This window comes from Accipiter gentilis, chromosome 7 (genome assembly GCF_929443795.1).
Source record: "Accipiter gentilis chromosome 7, bAccGen1.1, whole genome shotgun sequence".
Classification (NCBI taxonomy): domain Eukaryota; kingdom Metazoa; phylum Chordata; class Aves; order Accipitriformes; family Accipitridae; genus Astur; species Astur gentilis.
In genome coordinates, this window is record NC_064886.1 from 12,763,637 (window position 1) to 12,788,068 (window position 24,432).

The window sequence follows — 24,432 nt, forward strand, 5'->3', positions numbered from 1 at the left end:
GCTCCATCAGAGGATGCATGAGCCACTCGAAATCACTGAGAGACCTCCCCTAATACCCCACCTCAAGCTCTCCACCTGGGTGACAAGGGCCGGCGTCCTACCACGGTACCCTTCGCTCAGCCCACCTCTCCTTCTGGCGTTCCTACTTCCCCACGAAGCAGTAGGTGCCATAGGTCCGCAGCTCCTTGCTGGGAAAGCCGAAGCTGCGGACACCGGGGTCTGGCAGCCCCCCGCAGTGCTCGCGGGGTGTGGTAATGGGGTACCGCACACTGCCGTCCGCCAGCCACCCCCCGTCACAGCGATCCAACTGGGAAAACTTCCAGGCGGAGTAGAGTTGCCCCACTTTGGCGATGGCAGCCCCGTGGTTGCGGCATGCTTGTCCGGCCTCCTTGAAGTTCAGGTGGGCCCGGATGAAGTAGACCTGGCCTGGGGATGAATGGGGACATGGCAGGTAAGCACCCGCCATGGATGGCTTCCTGGGAACAACCCCAGCCCTGATGCGAATACAGGTGGGCATCGGGGTTCAGTGCCACTGTGGGAGGGAGAGGGGATGCCAGCACTACCTTGAAGAGCAGAGGTGAAGCAGAAAGCATCGAATCGGTCCTTCTGCTTGTCCCTGGCCCCATAGGTCCGAACGCCCGGCAGGAGGAGGCGGCCACCACACGGCTCCCGGGAGTTGATGATGGGGTAGTGGACGGTCCCATCGAGGATCCAGCCGGCATTGCACCAGTCCAGACCCTCCGTCCAGGCTGCAGGGCAAGAGGAGGGTTGGCACCAGTGCTTCCCCCCTCCCCACTCCTGCACCCAGCAAGGCACATTTTGAGGTGGATGAGGGGGTTTTTTTGGATGCCTCACCTTTGTAGAGCTGCTGGTAGGTGGCGAGGCGGGAGTCCTGCTGCTCGCAGGCTCGCTTGGCTTCATGGTAGTTGAATTTGTAGCGTCCGTTGCTGGGCTGGTAGGGGAAGACGACACCTGAGGGAACGGGGACAGAGGGTGAAGGAGATGTTCTCCCCGAGGAGGCTTTGGCTTATCATCCCTGGGGATTCAGTGCTGAAGATAAGGCCAGGGCTTGGGGGGTTGCAACAGGGGACACAAGGGGAGGAAGCACCCAGCCATGGACCCCCAGTCCCAGTCCGGGGTCCCCTCTCCACTCTCTCCCACATCCCTGGGGGATGCAGCAGGAGGTACCCTAGCCTCACCTTCGAGGTGCAGCGTGAGCGAGACGCTCTCGTCCTCCAGCCCATTAACAAGCTGGCAGCGGTAGCGTCCCTCGTCCTCCAGAGCCACGTCAGTGATGGTGAGCGAGGCATCGTAGCGGTGGCTGTGCCTCAGGCGCACCCGTGGGCTCAGTGGTCCATAGTTCTTGTGGTACAGCCCGTTGGTGATGAGGATGATGCTCTCCCGATAGTTGGCCGGCTCCAACTTGCTCCACTTCACCCGGTAGTTGCGGGGCAGGGCGCGCAGGACACAGGGCAGGGTGGCCGTGGCACCCCGCTGCGTGTGCACCGTGGTGTGAAGGGGCTCCAGCAGGTACTGCAGGTGGGGGGGGGCTGCGGCATACCCGGGCAGCCTCAGCATTGCCTCACCACAGAACACTGCTGTGGCTCCATCACCTCTTCAATGCCTCCCCCGACACCCCTCAACCCTCATCGGCATCTTAAGCCTGGTTTCCATCACCCATCCTGGCTTCTTTTCCCCTCTCCTACAACCCCAGGAACACACAGCTCAGCCCCTGCCCTGGCTGGATCCCCCCAGCACCACCTCCCTCCTCCAGCACCAACCCCAAACAGCAGCACCCCATCCTCCTCCTGGGCCCTGCTCCCTACCCGGGCTCCCCGTCGGCCGCTGGAAGATGCTCGATGCTGGGGGTGCTGCCAAGAGCCAGAGGGAGCTGAGCAGTAGAAGCCGGTGCATCCTTAGAGCTGGGGGCAGGGCGGTGCCTGGGAGGGGGGCGCAGGGGTCAGGGACGTGCAGTGGGATGTACCCCAATGGCTGGGGGCATCTGCAGTGCTTGCTGCTGGGGATGCCATGGGGCCGATGGATGGCCCTGCTCAGCTGGGGGCTCACTGACATTTACTGTGCAAAGGGGACATCCCCTCGCAGGACATCGAGCCAACAGAATGTGCCAACCCTCCTCCCCAGTGCCACACACCTCTTACCGTCCCCAGCTGCGTCCTTTGGGGAGCTGCCGGTCCCATCCAACACCTCCAGCATGCGTCCTGCCCCGGTGCCCGCTGCGTCCTCTCTCCGTCACAGCTTCCCCATCGCAGGGTTGAGGGCTCCGGAAAGGTCAAATCTGTGTCACAGTGCTGCCGGGAAGAGGGGACACAAGGACATGGGAGGCAGCGAGTGGGTGCTCCCAGCCAGCCCCTTCCCTGTCACCATCCCAGGGCCGGCAGCGTCGCGGCAGCCCCACGGCCCCACGGTGCCTTGGCGCCTGCTCCCATGGTGCGCAGGAGTGGCGAGAGCTGGCCGTGCCCTCGCTCCCTGCCCTGTTGCCGTCTCTTCCTGCTTTCTTCTCTTTTTTTTTTTCCCCCCCTCAACACCTCCCCGAGGAACGCACAGGGAGGAGGAAGCACAATTTCCCATTGTGAGCATCTTTCTCTTTATTGTTCTGCTCGGCAAAACACAGCGTGCCCAGCTAACAAACATCCCTTTATTTGCAGGCCACGGCATTGGGGAATTCAGGGAAGATGCCAGCACCGCACAGGGCTCCGGCAGCCCCTTGGACCAGCAAGGCCTCCCCTTGTCATTGGCCCCCAGTGCTGGGGTGGTGCTCACTGCTCCCGCAGACATCAGGACAATGGTTAATTTTATGCCCCCTCCACCTCAAGTCTCTGATGCGGGGATGCTGTTCCCATCCTTTGGGGCTCCTGTGGGTTGTGCAAGGGCGGTCTTGTATCCCACCGGCCTTATCCTACACTGCGAAAAGACATCGGAAAGGCTTCCCCATCGTCACTTTGGGGCCGGGATGCTGCTGGGAACAAAACAGGGCCACACAATGGGGCTGTGTTCTGGGCTCCCTTATCTTCTCCCTCCCCCAGGGTCCATCTCCAAGGGTGGAGGAAGCTTTTCTCAAAGGAAACACAAGACAAGCAGCATCTGTCCCCGGCACCAAGGGACACAGTGATCCTGGCTTCACCGTGGCACGCACAGCACAGAAAACAAACCTCCCTGGGGGGAAGTGGCACCAGGGCGCACGCTGTCTCCCCAGCCCCTTGCACCCAGCCCGCTTCCCACGGCTCCCAGCCCCTGTTCAAATTTGGCTGCTTGTACAGAGGGGTTAATGCAATAACCTGCCCTAACACTGATGCCAGCAGGCTGGACTGGAAGCCTGCGAGGCTCTCCTAGCTCAAACTGGTCAAGTGCTTTGGCTCATTTTAATGAGCAAAATGTGGCCAGAACTTTGCTCCCCCCAAGCAGAGAAAGGCTAAACCACAGCAGCACTGCACGCTCCTCTCCTGCATCTCCCCACAGTTATTTTGTGGGTCCATGGCTGTTCAGAGAGCACCTGTGATCTCCCTCCATCACACTTCCCATGCCCACGGCTGCAAAAGAAGATCCTGATCCCCTCCAGCAATGCCCATCCCTGGGCAGCAGCTCAGGGCTCCTTGGCTGGAGGATGCTGTTTCCCAGCTCTGTGGTACCACAAATGAGCTGAGCTGTTTCTTGCATTTTTCCCAAGTGAAGGCAACAGCTACACCCCTCGGCTCTCACAAAACCACAGCCTGAAGCAGGACACTTGCTGGGGCCTCCAAATGTGACTCATTCCCGTTCCCCATCCTGCTGGCGTCAGGGCATGACCCCAGCCTGATGCTGCTTATCTGAGATCATAATTTGGCCCGGCGCTTTGGAAAGGAGTTACCCGAGTCACTTCCCAAACACACACTGTGTTTTACTTCTCGGCTCCTTTTCTCTTCCTCTCCCTTTTTGGGATTTGTACCCGCTCTCGGTGCATTACAAACACCTCTCTGCAAAAGCAGAAGCAGCCAAAGTAAAGCAAAGGAAACCTTTGCGTTCCAGCTCCTGGCATGGGTTGCTAACAGCAGCCTCTGACACCGCTTCTCGCCCTTATTTTTCCAGGCTCAGCTTCTCCTCCTCCCCATACAGCCCCACAGGTAAGTTCTTCACCAAACCCCCCGTGAACCACCATTTTTCCTACTGACCAGGGAGTTTAAACCTGGTTTTTCTGAGCTTGCCGGAGCCCAGCACCTCTGCAGCGGGTCAATCCCACCGTGCTTGCTCCACCACCCTCCATCTCCTCTGTCTGACCCAATCCCCCAAACCCACCATTTTCCTTCCATGCTGCACCTCCAGAAAGGCTGAAACCTTGGATGTCCCCCAGCCATGGCTCCCCCCATACCCCAAATCCCACCCCGACCTTCTTGCACCCAGCTGAGATGGATACTGACACCAAAAGCCCTGTGTGCTTCCTTGGCACAGTGGCCTGAGCCGCCTGATATGGCAAAACCAGGTGCCAAGGTGTGCCAGCCCAGGGTTTCTGTGTTAACAGTGCTGTCCCGCTCCCGGCCGGTTCTTCCACCTGTGGGAAGCACCGAGGCGAGGGCAGGACCTGGCAGCCACCCTGGCAGGCGGAGTTTGCAGCCCCAGTGCGTCTCTCTTAGCGTCGACCCGGTTTCAGGGGGTTTGCCTGCCCCCAGCAACATGCCTGAGTACACCACCGCCTCGAGGTTCCAGCTCTCCGGACTGTGCTTCCTCCTCCAAATCATTACCATCATCCTCTTCGCTGTCTTTGTCCGGTACGACCCAGAGAGCAGCCCCGGCTTCTGCTCCCAGCAACTGAACTGCAGCTGGAGAAACCAGGACACGGGTTTTCAGCATCCCCGTGAGTATCCCCACCCCGGGTGGGTACAGGGAGCGGCATTACCTTGTCCCCAGGCGCTCCTGAGGGGGTGGCATGAGATGTTACCATGCTCAGTCCAGGCTGCAGATCTGTCACACCATCTAGCTCTGGATCAGACTCCAGAGTAAAACAGAGGAGGGGGAACATCAAGCCACAGGGTTGGGGTACCGGTGCATGCCACCAAGGAGGGGTCAGTGGGCGGACAGGAGATGTGCTGCAAGGATTTCCCACATTCTTGGACAAAGCCAGGCCCAAAACAAGAATATTTGGATCTAGGACATGCATTTCAGCAGCTGGAGTGTGGAGGGGATCACTCGGTGCAGTGATTAATCTGGGATTGTCCTCCCATCGCCGGGGGGGAGCATGGCAGCTGCTCCTGGCACTTTGGGGTCTGCAAAACTTCCCACCAACCTGTCGGGTTTTGCAGTGCCAAGGGATTCGCACCAAGGCCCTTTCACAGAGGACTTGGCTCCCTTGGTGCTGCCACAGCCCCCTATGCGGGCCTGTGGGTCTGCCCTACTGGCAGCATACTCCTGCATGCTGGGCATCGCTGCAAAACTCATCCTGGGCTGGGGGATAAGGGACTGACCCCGGCTTTTCCGAGGCAAGGACAAGGCAGGTGATTAGAAAGGAGCCTCCGGAGTACCCTGGCCAAGGGAGGGGAGCTGAGCCGAGCAGAACTACCCATCAGGGAGCAGGCAGCAGGCAGGTTTTCCTGGTTTCGCCTGCGCACGTAACCCCACCCAGCGCAGGCAGTGACTCATGGCTTCGGCACACAGGGAAGGATGGGACACAGCTCTCGGCACGGCTGAGGTGTGCAAAGGGCATTTAGCTCAAGTGAGAATCTGGTCCCCCCTCCTCTGATTTGCCACCAAACAGTACCAGACTGGTCCCATTTTTCTGTTCACCCTTCCGGTCCTCTTGTCCCATGAAGTGGGACATGATGTTTTCAGGGACAGCAGAGAGGTGCCGGGGTGTGGTTGACATCTCAGACCCACCTTCGTGCTGGTGTAATGGATGTAGATGGCTCTTGGCCACCCCAAGAGGTTTCTGGGCTGCAGGCTGAACCACATGCATGTACCAAAGTATCTGCACAGAGTGGTTGCAAACGGGGAGACCAGGAGCCACTGCAAAGGGTGGCAGGGGCCACATCAGGCGGGGACAGCTTTACCTGTCACTAGCACAAGCACTAGCACAAGCACAAGTGGTTGCTCATGCTCTCCGCTGGAGATCTCCAAGGGAGATCCACCACAGTTCCAGAGACATGTAGGTGGAGCAAGGCTGATTTATATCAGTTGAAGCCTTCAGCTCCCCAAAACCTCTTAAAGCAGGGGGTGTCTGAGCCCCCTCAGGGGGACCAGCAGGCAGGAGGGTGGCTGCCTGTCCTCGACACCTCCAGACCCATCCTGCTGTCCCTCTTCCTCCAGGTTTCCGGGATGTCCACCTCCAAGCTCTCCTTGGCTTTGGGCTCCTGGTGGCCTTCCTCAGCCGCTACGGGCCAGGCAGTGTGGCCATCAGCATCCTCATCATGGCCTTTGCGATCCAGTGGGCCGTACTGATCCAGGGTTTTTTACACTTCTTCCTGAATGGCAAAATTTACGTGGGAGCTCAGAGGTAAGGCAGGAGGGAGCTGCTGCTGCCTGGCCTTGATTATCCCAGGTCCAGCCCTGGCACACTGGCTCCCCCCTCTGTAAAACTCACAGCTCTGCTTTGGAGGAGGATATTGAGGGCAAGTAGGACCAGACTGCTGGGTTATTTGAGTACCACACTAGTAAGGGCCATGTAAGTACTGCCAACAAGTTACAGCCAGGCATTTAGGAGGGCACGCTGCCCCCCCCCCCCCCCCCCCCCCCCCGCCTCAAGCCTAGCTGTTCCTTTGTCACCAACATTGCAAGGCTTGGGCTGCCCGTTTGGCTTGCAGGAGCGGTGGGATACAGGGTCTGGGCTGCAGGCTCAGCTCTCATCTCCCCAAAACCCTGCTCTCCCCAGCTCCTGTCCTCCAGCCCCACACCTTCCCTCTCCTTCCCAGCATGGTCAGTGCCGACTTCTGCACTGCAGCCATTCTGATCTCCACCGGAGCTGTTCTGGGTAGAGTAAACCCTGTCCAGATGCTGCTGCTGACCCTGATGGGAGTCATTCTCTTCACTCTCAATGAATACATCCTGCTCAGTCTCATGGGGGTGAGTCACCGATCGGGGAGGGGCCCACCAGAAAGGGGGTGACTACGGGTTTCAGCTCCTCATGGCAATTTGTTGTACAGACAAATCCCATATCCTCCTTTCCTGTACGGTGTTTTTCTGTACTCACCAGGTAAGAGACAGCGGGGGCTCCTTGACTGTCCACACCTTTGGTGCTTATTTCGGCTTGATGGTTTCACGGATCTTGCACCAGCCCCATATGGACAAGTACAAAAAGCAGCAGGACATGGGGAACCAGCCAGATGTCTTTGCTGTGGTTGGTACGGAGCTTGAACTCTACAACACCGGAGTCACAGACATGGTGGTGGAAGGAGCATCACCAACATTAGGACAGTGTGGCTGTGGCTTTGACCAGCAGAGTCCCGCAAACCATCAAGGACAGAGGTCTTGTACCTCCTTGGGGACCTGTCCTGGGGCTGTACTACCCTCTCCAGGAAAAACCTTCTCCTCATATCCAACCTGAACCTCCCACACTGCAAGCTGTGGCCACTTGCATCTCTTGGCACTAGCAAGAAGTTTCTTTCCCATGAGGGATTAACCCCAACATCAAAACCTACCTGTTCCCCTTCCCTGCAGGAACCATCTACCTGTGGATCTTCTGGCCCAGCTTCACCTCAGCCACCACGGTCCGTGAAAATGCTGAGCCCTGGGCAGTGCTCAACACCTACTTCTCGCTGTCGGCGAGCACACTGGCCACCTTGGTCCTCTTGCCTGTCCTCCACGAGGAGGGCACACTGCGGATGGTAGGTCCTCTCCTGTGACAAACCCATGTCCCATCCTACAGGAACAGTGAGCATGAATACACCCGGGGCAAGAGGGGATGCCCATTAGGCTTTCTTTGGTTCATTAAGACCCAGTTTGATCCCCGAGGAAGTCCAAATCCCCCCAGCCCCATGCTGGTAAACTCCACGGAGCCAATTCCCCTAACCATGTCCTGCTCCATCAGGTTCAGATCCAGGATGCCACCTTGGCTGGTGTGGCCATGATGGGTATGGCTGGGGAGATGCTGGTCACCCCCTTCGGGGCCCTCGTCGCGGGGTTTCTGGCTGGCCTGATCCCCCCACTTGGCTTCAGATTCCTCATGGTGAGTTGCCTTGGGACAGCTGAGGACACCGGTCCCAGGTCAGGGGACCACCTGCCTTTGGGGGAGGCTTCATTGCCAACCTGCAGCTCCCAAATCTGCAAACACAGAGCCGCAGCACAGCTTCCCTGGGCAAGCATCCCCCATCTGAACCCCAGCTTTTCCTTAAACGCTCTCCCCAGCCTGTCCTGTGCTCCAGGCTGAAAACCCAGGACACATGTGGGGTTCACAATGTCCACGGGCTGCCGGGGATCCTGGGCGCCTTGCTGGGGACGCTGCTGACGGCACTGGCCACTGCGGATGCTTACGGCGGCAGGTGAGAAGAGCCAGAATCAGGGGTGCCAGTGACTCCATGCACCAAGCTGGGGCAGCCATGACCCCTAAAATTGGAGATGCTCCATGCACCCTCTGTTACAGTGCCTGCTTATAGCACATCACCCAGAGCCATGAGCGGAGCCTCCCGTTTCCCCTCCTGGGAGAACAAGCTCCCCCAAAAACCATATCCCTGCTCTGGCCTGCAGGCTGGAGTTCTTGTTCCCGCTGGTGGCCCAGGGCAGCTGGACGGCCACTGACCAGGCGCTCTGCCAGCTCTGCGCCCTGCCTATCACCCTGCTCCTCGCCGTGCTCGGAGGCAGCCTCACGGGTGAGTTTTGCCTCCGGTGAGACGGGACAGAGGGTGTGAGGAGCAGGGGGAATTGGGGAAAAGCCAGGAAGACCCCCAAAACGGATCCTCCCCATCAGCCGGGGCGGGTGCTCGGCGCTGTGCAAACCCCCTCGGGGCCGGGGCCGGTGTCGGAGCTAGGGCTGCTCCCGGGGTCGGAGCTGCCCCCGGGGCCTGGGCTGGGACCGGAGCTGCTGCCCCCGGGACCGGGGCTCGGTGCAGCCCAGCCCAGCGCTGCCGCTAGATGTCAGGGGAAGCCCGGCGAGAGCAGCCGGGCTGGCCCGGCCGCCCCGTTCTCAGACGCCCTCCCCCGGTTTTGGGCATCCTCAGGAGCCGTCCTGAAAATGAAAGGATTGAGGTCTCCCCCGGACACGCGGTACCTGGAAAACACGGTCCTCTGGGAGGTAAAGCTGGTAAAAATAAGGGGTTACGGGGCTCAGGCAGCTGCAGGGGTTGGACGCTTCCCCCCGGCTGCTGGTACCCTCCCTCCTCCTGCAGCAGCGTTTAGGGTGGGAGACAGCTTCATTAAAGCCCCCCAGGTCCCCCCTATCCAGTCCTGATTTGCTCCGAGCAGGCCCCACTTCTGCCCCTCTCTGTGTCTCTGCATTGGCACAGGTGGCTGAGGAAGGATGCGACCGCAGGGAAAGCAGAAAGGAGCCGGGCACCAGCACCTTGGTCTAATGACCCTGATCCCACGGTGAGGTCCTGCACCAGCCTACCTCAACCCTCTGCTGGCATCACCAGTGTTGGGAAGCTTCTGGCAGCCTGAGTTTCCCAGCAACCTGCTCCGGAGACAGCCAGGCTTGTCCCCATGTGGGAGCTAGTTCCTGGTCCCAAAGGTTTTGGGAGCAGGCCGAGTGCCCACAGGCCTTTGGAGGGTGAAGAGATGCTGCAGTGATATGGGTGCTTGCTGTGGGAGTGACCCGGCTTGCTCCAGGGACACCTCTGCGTGTCCAGACTTGGCTCAGCCACTTCCCCGCTCTGCTCTGTGCCTCAATTTCCCCATCTACTGCTCTCTGAAGAGAAGGTGGCAATGAGGAGGGCTGCGTCAGGGAAGGGGCGTACCAGGGTCCACAGAAAGCAGCAATGACTTTCTATGGATACTTTTGCACACAACAATTAAAACACGTAGATCCTTTGTAGCTTCAGGATTTGCCAGTGAGTTCACACAGCACCCGCCCAGCTTTGCTGGCTGGGTTTCCTTCAGGTTTCTTTTCAGGGAGAAAAGCAAAGCCCCCAGGACCCCTCTGCACCCTAAAGACTGATGCCCATGGGGTGGGTTTCATGGGTTGCTCCAGCCCTGTCGCCATCTGCGCTGCCCGCCCCCCCCTCCCCCCAAGCAAGGTACCCTACCAGAGCCTTAGCCACCAGAACATGCGATAGCCCAGAGCAGCCACCACCCAGGGGCAAGTCCAAGGTGACACCAGGGTCCCCAGCACAGGGGGGACCCCTGCCTTCCCCGTACCACTCATCACCTTGCACCGGGGCCAAGAAAAAGCCCCCCCTCCTCAAAACAGGAAAGTGCCCCCCAACACTCAGCCCCTTTGGGAGATGGATCTCCCAGGTCCCCCTGCTTTCCAGGGCCCCCAGCAGCACCCAGCACCCCATCTCCACATGCCCCCTGCAGAGAGGCTCCCACCCTGCCTGCCTGCTCCAGGTGTGGGCAGCTGCCCTCAAACCTCCTGCCTGGGAGCAGGTTCCAGCACCCTGGGAAAGTGGCAGCTCAAGTGAAGGCAAGGGAGGGTCCTGCAGCACCTGGAGCAGGGGCACAGCCCCAAAGGGCTCCCGGAGGCGCCATGGTGGCTCTGCCGGAGGTCCCCAGTGGGAGGAGGCCTGGGGGGGACCCACCTCCCATGAGCCCAGGGGCAGCTGCCAGACGCTTTCACACCTCCAGTGCCAGACTCTGGCACTCACCATGTGGGGTTCCCGTGGGTGCAGGTGTCCCCAGCTGCCAGCACCATGCCCCCCCCGGGGGAGGGAGGGGAGCCACAGCCCCATCCCATGCAAGAAGGAACAGGGGGTCAGGGCCAACGCAGCGAGGTCTGGGGTAAGAGGTTTGCTACCCAACCAAAGTGGCCACATTTGGGAACATCTTGTTTTTATACCTGCTGCTGTTGAAATGCATAGATTTTTTTTTTTAAATAACTGCATCAAAGATGCAAAAAAAATACTAAAGGTAATTTGGTTGCAGGCTGACCATAAACCATCACTTTTAAACAGGATTCTCTATCCTTTCTAAAAGGAATGAAATCAAATTAGAGAAAATTTTGAGTCTGAAGCATTGCTCCACAACAGAAATTCCAAACTTCTTGCTTTGATACAAGTCAGTCCATCACTTTAACTTCTCCAGTTTCAGTCTTCGTTACAGAAAACCTGGTGAAATCTACATTTGCTAAATGCTTTGGTGCCACTGAATTTCCATGACAAAACACAGGGAGGTGAGCCACACGGCTCAGTTCCTGCTGCCACCGCAGGTGCTGGGGAGGGTTTCTGCTGTCCCTGCTCCATGCAGATACCCCAGCCCCACTCCACGCTCAAGACATAAGGAAGGACACGTCCCGCATGCCCACGTCCCCTTGGCACGCACCATTCTTCAGTGCCGCGTCGCAGAGGAGGGATGCAAGAAGGAGAAGCGGCACGAAGGCTGATGCCCCAGCCAAAGGGGTGTCAGGCTCCAGTCATCACCCCCAGTCTGGGGCACAGAGCTCACCTCCAGCCCCGCGACACCCCCTCCCACCTCACCTCCTTCCCAGCTTTCTCCTCCTCTTTCCCAGGCAGCCCCTTTCCCCTTTTTGATCTCTTCGCAGCACGTTTCAAAAGCAACCCACTGCGACTGGAAGAAAAGCCCCTCCAGTGAGATCATTGCGAGACCCCCAGACGTAGGGGTCGGGTGTGAAATGGACCTCCCTCCTCCTCCCCTCGCCCGGCCCCCCGGCCCCTCTGAAAGGCTGTTATGTTTTGTAATCGGATTAGGGGAGCCCTGTGCCCTCCCCTTTCCCATTTACCAGTGTGACCAGCTTGCACACCGCCACTCTCCCTGCAGATTGTTTAAGCGAGCCGGGCGCGAGCAGAGAGCTCGCCTGTACAGTGGCGAGGGTAGGTTCGGACGGCGAGAGCCTGAAAGGTTTAGTCATCGAACAAATTGCTTCTCTGTAGGGGCCGTTTTCTTCCCAAGTTGAACATAATGATGGCAGTTTGGCGAACAGATGGTGCAGCTAAGCAGATAATCCCGCTGGCCTCACTAGCTTGGGGAGAGGCAGCGCTGGTTCTGCCCGCAGCTCCGGGGGCTCGTCCTGGGACAGGCGGGTCGTGGCGGTGGCTGGGTGATGATCACACCCCAGTGGGGCATAAGGAGTTTAGGTGAGCACCCAACCTTCACACCTCTTCTGCTTCGAGGGTGGTTTGGGTGCCAGACGCCACTCGTGCCTCAGTTTCCCCAGTCCTGCAGGGAGCTCTCTGCTCCATCACTTTTCAAAGCAGGGCTCACCCTCAGATCGCAGCCTAACGCGGGGAGATGTGCCGCGAGACAGCACGTCTTTCCCTGCAAAGGAGCAAAGGATGGCTGAGAAAAGCTCATTTTATTCTCATTTTCCCGTTTTGCCTCTCCCTCCAACAACATTCAAGATGTGGAAAGAGCTGGAGAAGAAATTCTGCCAGCTCATAGGGGCTGGGTGGATGCTGTACCTGTGTCAGGCTCAGGGATCGTAGGACCTGCCCGCTAAATATGTCTTTATTTAAAATACATCAGCAGGAAAAGCCCAAGGCCTCGCCGACACGACGCAGGCAGGGGAGGGCACGGACACATCTGTGTGGAGCAAGCCTTGCCCATGCTACAATGGCACCAGGGACCCCTTCCCCACACTGCGCGGCTCTTGCAGCCTGCAGCACACACTCCAGACGCACCATACCACATCCCTGCTTCCAGGGGGTTCATTTAATTCATGTCCGTGTCCCCCCCCACCACCGCCACCAGCCTTGTCCCCTGAGAGCCCTGACTTTGACAGCTCCCTTGCCCTTTCCTGTGGCAGCCCAGCTGCCCAGAGACCTGCCTAAATCACCTCTTGCTAATGCAAGAGCTTGATCAGCTGCTCAAAGGATGTTTTACAAGGAAAAGCAATAACAACATCTATCTGTTACAGCTGGGGAAACTAAGGCACACAAAGACATGCCCGAGAGTCCATTGGAATTAGAGGCAGGACAAAGCCCAGGCTCCCTGAGCTCCTGGCATACATGTCCTTACACATCCGCAGCCCCCACCACCTCCCCACCACCAGGAACAGCTGATGCCGTGTGCTGTTTGATAGAAGGCCAGCTAATCATCTTTCCCACCTTCGTTAGAGTGTGAATCATTATCCGAGCGACACCTGTAAAGCTTCTTGTCAGACGAGGCTGATGCACACGTCTAATAATGGGCACCATATGGAAGAGGGAAGGCTCAGGAGAGGAGCAGGGACCCTACCATCCCTGTGCCAAACAAAGAGCAGCGCCCGATGGCTTCCCATCACGGCAGACCATCACCAGCACTGGGCCATTTGAAAGACTGGCAGCGCTGTGCCACAGCAAAGGAAGAGCCCAGGCAGCACCGGTGGTGGAGGAAGAGCCACTGCTTCGGGTACTAAACATCTTGATAACACCCTGAGCAGCCCCTGCCCTTTGGAAAAGGACCTAGCACAAGGAAACCATAGCTTGAGCATGCAGGTTAAAGGCAGGAGAGTCATTGAGCCCTGCTCCCTGCAGTGTGCCCAAAGGCTGGGACCAGGCACCCCAAATCCACTGAGGCACGTCCTGCCGTGCCTTGGAGCATCCTCTCGCTGCCAGCCTAGCAGAGGCCACCCTTGGGTGCAGACAAAGCCTCCCAGGACCCACGGGTTATACGATGACAGGGAGGACACGGTGTGAATTAGAGATGGGTCCCTGGGTTGGGGCTGATCCACAGTCCCCTAGACCCTCCCTGACCCCAAACTTGGGGGGCAGAGCTCAGCCCCTCTGCCAAGCCACCCTTCCAATGAAAGCCCCCACCACCTTCAACCCACTGCAATTACAAAGCCCCATTTTCAGGCCCCCATTCATCTCCAGCAGCGTAATGAGCCTCTGGGCACCATCAGTGGGGGCAAAGCAATTAAAATCGCTGGCATGGCGGCTGCGTGGGTGGCTCTGTCATCCACTGCTGCCAGTGCCCGATTCGGGGTGAGTGGGCAATGCCAGGCTGGGCAGCGCCTCAAAGCGCCACGTCTCCCCACGGGTGAACAATCGCCTCGTTCTTCGCTGGGTTAAAAGAATAATAAAATAAAATAAAGAGGGAATAGAGGCCCCAGTAAAACTGGGAGTCAAGTTTATTTACAAACTGAATATGAAGTGAAGGGCCTGGAACAAAGGTGTTATGTAAGGGACAGTCACTAAGGGGCTCTTTACCCACGCTAATTGCCACTTGCTCCGCGATATCCATTTATCTTGCAGCTGAAATGGCCTCCTCAGGCTTGCAGGTTCAAGCACTGCTTGTTTGCAATGCTGCCTGGCACAATTAGCGTGCAGGAGCAGCGGCCAATGCAGTCCCACTGCCCAAACCCACCAGGAAGCCTAACACCTCCCCGAAAAGCGGGATCGTGCCTAGAGTGGGTGGATGTGCCGATGGGCACGCGGCTCGGTGGGGAGAGATGCTGCCCTGCGTGGGGCTTCGGTGTCGGTTGTGTAATGGGGAGGGACAATGGCGCTTGGATCTGCTGGAGGAGACCTCCAGCTCCCTGCATCAACCCTACCCGAGCAGTGACGAGCAGCAAACCATCACGGGATGCCCATGGGAGTGGCTGCAAGTGTGAGAGCTAATGGCCGCAAAAGGAGAATGAGATCTGGAGAGGATGAATGAATCTGTTGCTTGCGATGATGTTTCCAAGTGGTCTGGCCGGAAACTGCCTTCAGATGCAAAAGACTGAAAGGCAGAGACTACTAATAAAGAAAAAAAAAACAACATGGGGAGAAGCAGCTGCCATGATCGCTGCTGCATCCTGCAGAACGTGGCTTTTCTGCTCTCATCACTGCTCTCACCCTCGGCACATCCAGCAGTGCGAAGACCGTGGAGGGACTGTTAGCTCTACTCCGGCTGATCCGGCGGGAAAGGGAGGAAGAGGAGGTGGCAGCATCCCTGGGAGCTGAGAGGTCAATTTTATTGACAAACTGCCTCTTGAATGGAGCGTGGGGAACAATGCCGGCCCTCAGCCCGGGTCAATTGGGACTGTGTAAAGCGAGGGGCCGGCACCAGCAGCCCCGGGAAAGCCCTCCAGGCGAGTGGCCTTTACCACCATGTTTGCATAACCCCTGACCCCTTCTTTTGGGGTTTAATTGAAATCCCAGCTTGATGACAAATTGGCATGACCAGCGGGCCAGAGGGTGGGAGGGCGAGTGTGGAAGCAATGCCGGGAAGCCCTCTCCCTGCTCTGGCAGAGACTGACCTGCTGCCCGCCATGGGCAGTCTGCCCCTTCCTGTCCTGACACGGGCCACCTGCAAAGCGGTTTATGCCCAAGTCGAGTGTTTTAATCACAACCTGCTCCTTCCTTTCTTCCCATGATGGGCTTTGGACAGGCAACTGTCCAGCTCCGCAAGCAGCTCTGGCTCAATGCGGGCAGGAGCAGGCAGGCACTGCCTGTGGATGTGCAAGGCTCCTTCAGAAATGCTCGTTTGGGCTGAAGTCTCCTTGGACTGAGATGCTCTGATGCTTCCTTAACCACAGAGCTCATTAGCCCAGGACAGAGGCATTTACAGTTTGCACCATGGCAAACCCCCACCACACAGAACCCTCTCCTCTCCCTGTCCAAAGGGAACGGTCACAGCCCTTCACCAGTCTTTTGTCTTTAAGTAAAGACTGCTTTTTTGGAGCCAGTAGTAGAAATGAGCTTCTGAAAAACAAATATAACTAAAGCCCCAAAGCAGTTCCCACAGACTGGGGATCAAAAACTGACATTGCGGCAAATGGGGCTGAAGTTGTCCCATTTCAGAAGTTCCTGGGAGAGAGGTGAGAAATGACAGATGCACCCTTGTGATCACAGAAATCTCATTTTCTGCAGAAACCAGACTAAAAACAAAGAGAAAAAGTCCCAAATCAGCTGCCTCAAAATCCCCATCCCTTTTACAGAGCATTAGCAGCATCCCAGCCGCTCCATGCAGTACATCAGTGATGTAGAGTTGCACTAGATGAAGGTACCACTGCACCTGAGATGGATGTCAAGGTGGGTGTTACTGTTGGCTAAAGGGACTCTGCGGAACTACAGCATAATCCTCCAAAGCACTAATATTTTTCCCTTCACTTTTACCCCTGTCCCAGAATACTGTAATCATCAGATGCTGAGATTAGACTGCAGAGTTTTCCTGCCCACAGGTAGATATTTAATATTTTACGTTCCATAGATCAACCAAGATGAATCCCAGATGCTCTTTAAAGGGGATGGAGTAACATCTGGTCCCATGTGCAAGCAAGCCCCAAAGCGCAAAGAGCACAAGTGGGGCTTGATCAAATTACAGTCTAAACCCACGCAATTTCCACGTGCAGGCAAAAGCCCATGCATCACCAAGGCTCCTGCCCATAGTTTTGCCAGCCCTGACCTTGCAGCCCATCCTACCGGATTTTGCTATGTCTGGTGAAGCATCCCACACTTTGGAGAATCAATCACATTTTTACAGTACCAAAAGGAGACTTTCACTCGGTAGTGGATGTCTGTACATCCAACTTGCACTAAATCACCTTAAAAACGGAGTGGCCCCACTTTGAGGTAAAACCCCAAAATATCCCCGTTGCTGCCTGCTTTAGTGTCTTGTACCTCGTTTGCAAATCATTTACAGGGATTTTTACACATCCTAAAATACTTTTAACTGCAGGTTTCATGTCTGTCATCTGTCACTGATTAATACATTTCATTGCTATTATTGTCATTATTACTATTAAACATGCATCCATCCAATTCATAAATCAAACATCCTGTCAACTAGGACAGAGCCAGCAATAACCAGGTTCATTTTGAGGAGGTGCAGCCACTGGAGATGATGAGATTTGCAAGACCAACCCCTTGCCCCCTCCATTAGTAGATCTCAAACGGGTTTGCAAAAGAGAACTGGATCGCCAGTTTGCAGAAGGAGAGGCATGAGGTGGGAGGTAACTTGCCTCCAGTGATTCCGATAAACCAGTGGCACTGGTGGGGACTGGACTATCTGATCCCTTCATCCTCCTGCCTCCCCGTGCAATGTTGGAGTTTGCTATGTTTCAAAGAGAGAAACAGACTGCAATTTTGCATTGCTTAACCTCCTTACCTCCCACCTCACACCCCCCTGTGAATAAATCCAGGATGATTTCATCCCCTGCAGTTTCTCTCCCCACCTCCCAGGACAACCAGGTCCTTACGCTCTGCTGGCTGTCACTTAGCCACCTTCCTGCATACCCTGCGGGTCACTATTCTTCCAAACAACCTTCGGTTTCCACCAGTTGAGGTTCTTAGGGTCTTCTTGCACAAAACTCTTTGAGGCATTTCAGGCAGGGCTTGAAAAGGCTCCTGCTTCCTCTGGGGGGCATTATCATGACAACCGGCTTTAATTCAGTGCAGATCCAGGCTCCCAGCTGGATCCTCAGCCACGCCAAGTCCCTCTGACACCCTTCGGCTGGCACAGAGAGGCCAAAGGAGCACACGGGTCCCAAGATTGCAGGGAACTAACCCAGCCCCATTTCCCAGTCCTCGCCCTCATATATATTCCCTTCCAGTCGCCCCGTGCTTTTCTCTGCATGTTCTTCTTTTGCAAGAGCTGCCCTCCTCTTCCCCACTCCCACTGGGCGCTTCCCCCCTCCCCGCAGTCCTCCTCTGTCCCCAGCATCCCCCTTTCTCTTGGCTCTCTATAAACAAAGCGCCTCAGTGTCTGGGGGAAGAAAAGTTGCATTATGCAAATGGGAAAAAGCGAACAGGAGATTTCTCACTCCGAGAACCCCCATTCCGGGCCTGCACCTCGGTTTCCATGGCATGTCCAAAGCCTGCTGGAGGCTGGTTTGCATACGGATGAGAGAGGAGATGAAATCAGCACGAAAGCCCATCGCTGACAGAACACCATTGTTTAGCCTGTCTGATTTGGAGGCTAATGAAACGCCATTAAAAAAAGAAAGAAAGAGGAAAAAACCCGCACCGCTTTCATCCTGGCTTTGGTCAGTGATGGGGAAGGGGGGTTAAATATGACGATGGAAGATCGTCTGCACAATCGGGCTTGGGGTGAAGGTATTCTGGCACCAGGGAAGGAAATTCCCAGGATGCACTGCCCCTGCAAGCCAGAACGATGTCGACAGGAGATGGTGCTATGGGCAGAGCGCTGGGCTGAGAAAGGCTGCAAAAGAGTCAGCAAAATCAGTCCTGCTCCTCTTGAGTAGATACAGCAGCACCCAGCACAAAAATACCCCAACCCACCAATGTTCAACAGCAGCTGTGAACCCATCCGTCCCACAGCTCATCTCAGGGAGGGTATTGACCCGCTCAGAAACACACCGTGTCTGGGAAAGACACTGGACGGGGCACGTGGGCTGGCATCAGTCTCCCTTGGTCACAAGCTTTCCAAGTGGAATGAATTAAAAACTGTGAAACCACGGGCTGGAGCAGGAAGGGGATCAGTGAGCAAGCATGGTGCATTAGCCCTCCTTCACCATGCAAGCTGCGACCATGCTGGCAGAGAAGGAAAAGCCATGTGCATCTCAAAGGACAACACAAAATATAGAGAAAAACACCCAATGGGTGCCCCATCTCCCCCACTCCTAACAGCCTCCTTGGGCTATTCCTGATGTATCTCTGAAAGGGCTCTGAGGAGGTGGGATAGATGGAGCAGGAGCATGGCCACCAGCTCTCAGCCCCAGGTAGCTCTTCTCCCCTCGTCCTTGCCATGGCCACCCAGTCCCTTTTCCCCTGCCCTGCTGCCAGCGGCACATTGTCTCCAGTGTGTGCCTTCGAGAACAGCATGATTGGCCTTGAAAGGGCTGATTTGCTTTTCCCGGCCCATTGAAACGCTGGAGAGCAAAGCCTGTTCCCTCCAGGCGCTCGGAAACCTGGCACCCTTTCCACTTTGCTTCCCTGTGCCCCTCAGCCCAGGGGCTCCTGCTGAGATTTTGCTGTCAACAGAGTTTTGTTCCCTTTCTAGGGCGGTGCAGAAGGGACACAAGGACCTTGAAAATGGCAGCTTCTTTGACACTGCTATTCTCCTTCGACCGCCCTGGCTGAATAAACAGTTCACAAAAATGGAGTTTACTGTATTTCCTCCTCAGGGGGAAAACACTGCATCTTGGTCCTAATTAATTTACCTAATTAACATTATCTTCATTGGGTCTGTATGCAAAGACCTCTTTCTGTACTGGCTGGGATAGAGGAAAAAAACCAGGAATAAAATATATTCAGGCATCTCTCAGCCCCGACTGTAAAAGGGACATCACAGAAAGAAGTGCACCGCTCCGATCACTTCAGCCTCAGAGAAAGCTGCTGCGGGAGAATTGCATCTGCCTCGACCTCCTCTCTTTTGCAAACAGAACACAGGATGGGGCGGTATTACCGCACACCAGCCTCTTGATGCTGTGCTGGAGGTGCAGTGCATGTCCTCAGGGAATTAACCGTTGGGATGGGCGTGCCTGCGGATGCTCGGGTGGATGAAGCTTACGGCAGGAGGGAGACCACGGGATAGATACCGTGAATGGGGGAGCCAGGAAGATGCCCATGAGCAGGCTAAAATTCAAGCCGCTGGGCTGACCCCTCCACTGGACTTAACCAGCAAGCTCTGTGCCAGTTTATACCTGCCACGGAGCCCGCCCTGTGTTTAGACCCTGACTTTTCCTGGGCCTCGCCCAGGTCCTGGGCAGTCACTGCCGACGAGGCAGAGGGCCCTGTGAACCGTCCGCTTTCGCTGCTCCTGCCTAGCAAAGCCCTGCTCTGCTATTTTGTTCTTTTCCCTGCCAGATGCCAGCTCTCTTCAGCCTCTTTCTTCTCCCCACGCTTTGCTTTGCTGCATAGTTCCGGAAACCAGAAACAAAAGAAGAGGAAAGAAAATAGGCTGGATCAGGGCGGGGGGAGGAGGGGGAGTTTCCCTTCCGTTAAGCTTTTTGCAGCTCTCCCTGCCTCCCGGTACGAGACACTCTGTGGCATCTCACATGACGAGCGCTTGCGCCCACGTGCACGGCCACGTGACGAGATGCCCAGCTATGCCAGGCTGCGGGATGGAGGTGAAAGGGAAGAGGCTGGGTTCGCAGCCCGACCCCTTTGGCCGCAGAAACAGGAGGATGCAGAAGAGAGAGAAGCTCCTCTCTGCTCCCAACCTGCAGGCCAAAGCTGTCTGCACTGCCAAAACGCGCATGTTGGGGGCAAAGCATTCCCAGGCTGTGCGCTTGCAGGCTGTTGCGGTTTAGTTTATGCGGTAGGATCTGTGCTTTCAGGGCAGGACGTGGACTCGGTGCCACTGTTGTTATTGGGGCTCCTTATAGATCAGATACCGGCAGCCAGAACTTCCTAAGCACTGTGAATTGCAGAGTCTGAGCAGCACATCTCTGCCTCCACATCTTCCCATCATCCCCCCTTCAAATGAGGCTGTCAGCATGGGTTGAGGTGTCCACATCATCAGAATAATTTGATTTACAGACATTTTTGTTTTATAAAGGGAAATCCTCCAGCCCAGGCTTTATAACCACTAGCTGAAATGGCCAGCAATCATCCTAGAATTTGTTTGCCTTACCAAAATGAAGTCCCGGCTTGGTGTGCATTTCCATTTGGAAATGTCAGCTCTCCACAGCAGCCCGCTCCAAGGACGCTGCCTTTCCCACCGCCCCTGATTTACAACGGCACTGAATTTTAACGATGCAATAAGCAGCTCCGGTCCTTGGGAGCCCCATAGGGATTCTGCGCACCAGAGGAGGAACAGGCAGAAACCTTTGTGCATCCTGATGGACAAGGAGGAGAGAGGAAAGGTGTCCACGCCACAGGCATCACCCTCTGCTTTGCTTTATGTGAGGAGAGTCGGAGCATACCTCCAGCGCCGGGAATTGTGCCGCAGACAGCACGAAGCCTGTCCCAGTGGCAAGGCAGGGTCTGGCTGGCTCCAGCTGCTAGTAGGAGCTGGAAAGTGTGAGTCGGAGCAGCGATAAGAGCTGAGCAAATGGGCCACAGAGCCATGCCAGAAAGGGACGCGCCAAGGCAGAAACAAGGGCTAGCGCGGCTCTGCTGCTCCAGCACCGGTTTTCCATGGGTGCATCTCCCACGGTGTGCTCTCCCGCTGCAAATCTGCTTTAGGCTGTTGGAGGAAGAGCATAGCAAGCATAGGGTCTGCACTGGGCTCCCGAAGCAAAGCCCTGTGTTGCCTCAGCGGGGCACAGGGCTGACAAACACAATGGCGAACACCTACCCAGCAATGCAATCTGCCAAAAGCAGACATCTCTGTAGTCCAGCTAAACCCCAAGTCATATCCTGGAGGAGAGATGTCAGACATCTTCACCTGCCTGCTGGACCAGGCAGAGGGGAGATCCTCCTACCATCAGAAACATGCTGTTTGCAGCAGGTGCTTTGTCCACCCCATTTCCAGCTGCTGCTAGACTTTCAGTAATTCTCAGTGACCTCATTTTCACTTAATTTTGTAAATCATTTTTTGGTTGTTTTTCATTTTACTCTGTTTTTAATTTGTTGTTGTTTCCCTCTGAGCCGGAGTTTGTCATTTAATCAACTTAGACCCAGATAGCCTGGAGGGTGTTTGGAGAAGGGGGGTGGGGGGGAAGAATGAAAACGCTAATGTCACATCACCTCCCTAAAATGAGTTTTAATTGTAATCCTTTAATCCCTCTCAGATGGCCCTCTCTCCACTGATGTTTTTCGTAATTATTCCTTGCCATTTTCCCATCGGTCTAAGGAGTGTCTTCAAGAGGGAGGGGGTGGAGAAAAGGCCCTTTTATAAAATAATAATAATGGGCCAAATTAAGACACAAAAAGGGAAATAACAAGGGGGCAAGGGCTGCAGAGACAGAATGGGGATTATTAATGCCTCCCCCCTCAGAAATTTCAGTGATGGTGCTCTCAGCCACCCCAATCAGTGGGCAATTGAGGCTTGTTTGCTCGAGTGGCTGCACCCTCCTACAATGACCCACATTTAGCCAAGTGGCTGCATTGACAGAGTACCAGGTGCGCAGGATTGGGAAACCGCCTTAAGGCAGTCTCAGCAGCCTACCCCGTTCAGCACAGAGGGGTCTGCACAGGGCTGCCCACCTCCAGGACCGTTTCCACCTGCCCAAGCCACAGGCTGGAGCCAAGGATGAGATGGTCAGTGGGAACATCACCTCCAGTACTGCCCAGCACCCAGGACCCTCTGCCACCCTGGAGAGCTTTGAAGGGCATCGTTCCCACTGCTGCTATCAGCCCCTTCACACTCTGAAACGAGTTGTAACTCATCTCTTGGCCTCACTCGGAGGCAGCCTGAAGGATGCTGAAGAGGAAAGGGATTGCCTTCAGCAGCAGCAGAGCAGGACATGGCTGGGTAGGGGAGCAGGTCAGAAAGGGTCTTCATGGAGGTCTCAGTCCTGCCCAGGGTCCACTGAGCCCTCAATGCTGTCTCCAGCCCTCCACCAGGATCAGCACTCCTTGTGCTTGTACCTGCCAGCACGCACTATCACAGATACCCCTGCCATTCTGCAAAGCTGAGCTGGCAGGAGAGCAAAGTGACTTGTCTCTGACTGATTTATTTGGCTCCGAGCAGCACCGAATTTCACCCAGGATCCCAGGGCCTCTGCTGCCATGGAGCGCCAGGCACATTACAGGCATGTCTGGTGCAGCCTCTGCCCTGATGGTGCCAGTGCTGTATAGATGGGACCATCACCCAAAGCCCAGTGGAGGGACCACAAGCCTAATAAAAGTTCACTGGATGCTTCTAAGCAGCTTGGAAAGCTATCAGGAAGCAAGTACCCAGGTTAACCGGGCACTTGGGGGCTCAGGTCTCTAAAGACACAGGGATGTTAATTCAGGGGAGTTAAGCCCGACCTCCCTTTGAAAGGTTGTGGACCCAGTGAGCACAAGCAGGGTATTGAGTTGCCCTGAAAGTCTGGTCCCTGAACACAAGCTGCAGAGCTTTCATTAACTCCAGAGTCGTTCTGGCAAAGCACCCCGGCGAAAGGGGAACATTTACAGACCACTGAACTTGTACTTAATCTGGGAAACCTCTTGTACAGGTCTGACGGGAGTTAATCCACCCCTAACATCTCTTTCACCCTCTCTCCCCCTCCCCAGCCATAAAGCTCAATGATCATTGCTAATCATCACATTACTTCAATGAGCCTGACCCAAAAGGCTCCTCCAATGCCTCCTCCCACCCCTCATCCCACTCCTCATTTCAGCTTTCTCCTCACAGCAACCTGCACCGTCCCACCCTCCGCCACGGTGCAGGGATCAAATTGACAGTGCATGTCAGCTGGGCGACCCTCGGGGACAGCAGGTCGCAGCCACAGCGACCCCAAAGGGCAAGTGATTCCTGCGGGAACAAAGAGCCCGTGTGTGCCAACGGGCCCGAGTTTGTGTGCAATTAACTCTGGTCAAACCAAACAGACTGAGTTCATGAGTGTGGTCTAAGAGCATCATCAGGGTTTATAGACTCCCAGCTCTGAGGGAATGGGGACCAGCAACGCCTGAGCAGCAGGAGCTGCAAAACAAGAGACAAGGAGAGCCCTGGACAAAAAGCAGGACAGGGAGGGGGGCAAAAATAGGATTACAGCAGGGGTATGGCTGACAAATTGTGTCAGGCACCAGGAGCATTTGGGGAGGAGAGCTGCAAAGAAAAGGATCCCTTTAATTATCAACGGTTGGGCAGCAGAGGAAGAAGCGCCTTGTGGCTGGAGGGGAGCAGTAGGACGGCTGGATGCAGGGCTCTCACCCGCAGCCTGACTCGTGGTCAGGAACAGGGAGGGTGGACAGACCCTGGCTCTGCCATGGGCCGAGGGCTGGTCAGGGTCCTGAGCATGGGCACAGAGGGGCTGTTTTACCTCCCACCTCGCCTGGCACTGGAAGGATGCAAACCCCATCCAGCCAGGGGGAAAAGGGAAAAAGCTCAAGACCACAAAGGGTCCCCTCCACCCCAATGCATCCTTCTCCAAATGACATCTTTTCCTCCTTACAAACAGGGAAGAAAAAAAAAATTAAATTTGCCACATGGAATTTCTCAAGAATTCCAGTGTAGGAGCATCAAAATGTTTTGCTTTAAATTGCATCGAAACATGACAATTCCATGCAGAATTTTCAATTACTTACATAGTACAGTCTCACCAGAGATACAAGATACAGCAAAAGTTTACTGAAATGAAACAACCAAAGTAAAGGTACTTTATGGTGTTTTTTATGTTTTTATGGTTTTTATGTTACCAGCTCTCAATAAAAGCATCAGAATAATGTATTTACAGGGTTGTTCTGCTACTCACAAGGAAACCTTCCTGTAAAATGTGTCAATTTCAACAAAACTGCATTTTCCCATTGACACATCACCCACGAACTGAACACATCCTCTCCGGTCAGCCCTAAGCTGCTCCCAGACTCAGGAACAAACGAGCGCCCTTGGGCTGTGTCCAGAGGCCCCAGACCACAAAAATGACCACAAACCCCGCTTCCCACC

The 24,432-nt window shown here is 55.8% G+C and overlaps 2 protein-coding genes across 5 annotated transcripts; one reads left to right on the top strand and one right to left on the bottom strand.

Moving 5' to 3' along the window:
* Positions 1–31: 31 nt before the first annotated feature.
* On the bottom strand, positions 32–2,499 carry HAPLN2 (hyaluronan and proteoglycan link protein 2). 4 transcript variants are annotated; one of them, XM_049805151.1, is made up of 6 exons: positions 2,160–2,498; positions 1,827–1,940; positions 1,200–1,550; positions 856–972; positions 564–749; positions 32–426 (listed from the first exon to the last, which is right to left on the bottom strand). In XM_049805151.1, exons 1-6 carry the CDS (start codon positions 2,212–2,214, stop codon positions 143–145), a joined length of 1,107 nt encoding a protein of 368 aa, XP_049661108.1. In that variant the 5' UTR covers positions 2,215–2,498; the 3' UTR covers positions 32–142. The 4 variants fall into 4 exon arrangements, with proteins under 4 accessions (XP_049661108.1, XP_049661109.1, XP_049661110.1 ...); XM_049805152.1 differs by having other exon boundaries at positions 2,153–2,498; XM_049805153.1 differs by lacking the exon at positions 1,827–1,940 and having other exon boundaries at positions 2,160–2,499.
* Positions 2,500–4,665: 2,166 nt separating this feature from the next.
* RHBG (Rh family B glycoprotein) lies at positions 4,666–9,485 on the top strand. The gene is made up of 10 exons (XM_049805149.1): positions 4,666–4,846; positions 6,292–6,478; positions 6,894–7,044; positions 7,175–7,322; positions 7,639–7,805; positions 8,009–8,146; positions 8,326–8,459; positions 8,665–8,786; positions 9,135–9,208; positions 9,420–9,485. The coding sequence occupies exons 1-10, from the start codon at positions 4,666–4,668 to the stop codon at positions 9,483–9,485; spliced, it is 1,368 nt and encodes a 455-aa protein (XP_049661106.1).
* The last annotated feature ends 14,947 nt before the right edge of the window (positions 9,486–24,432 follow it).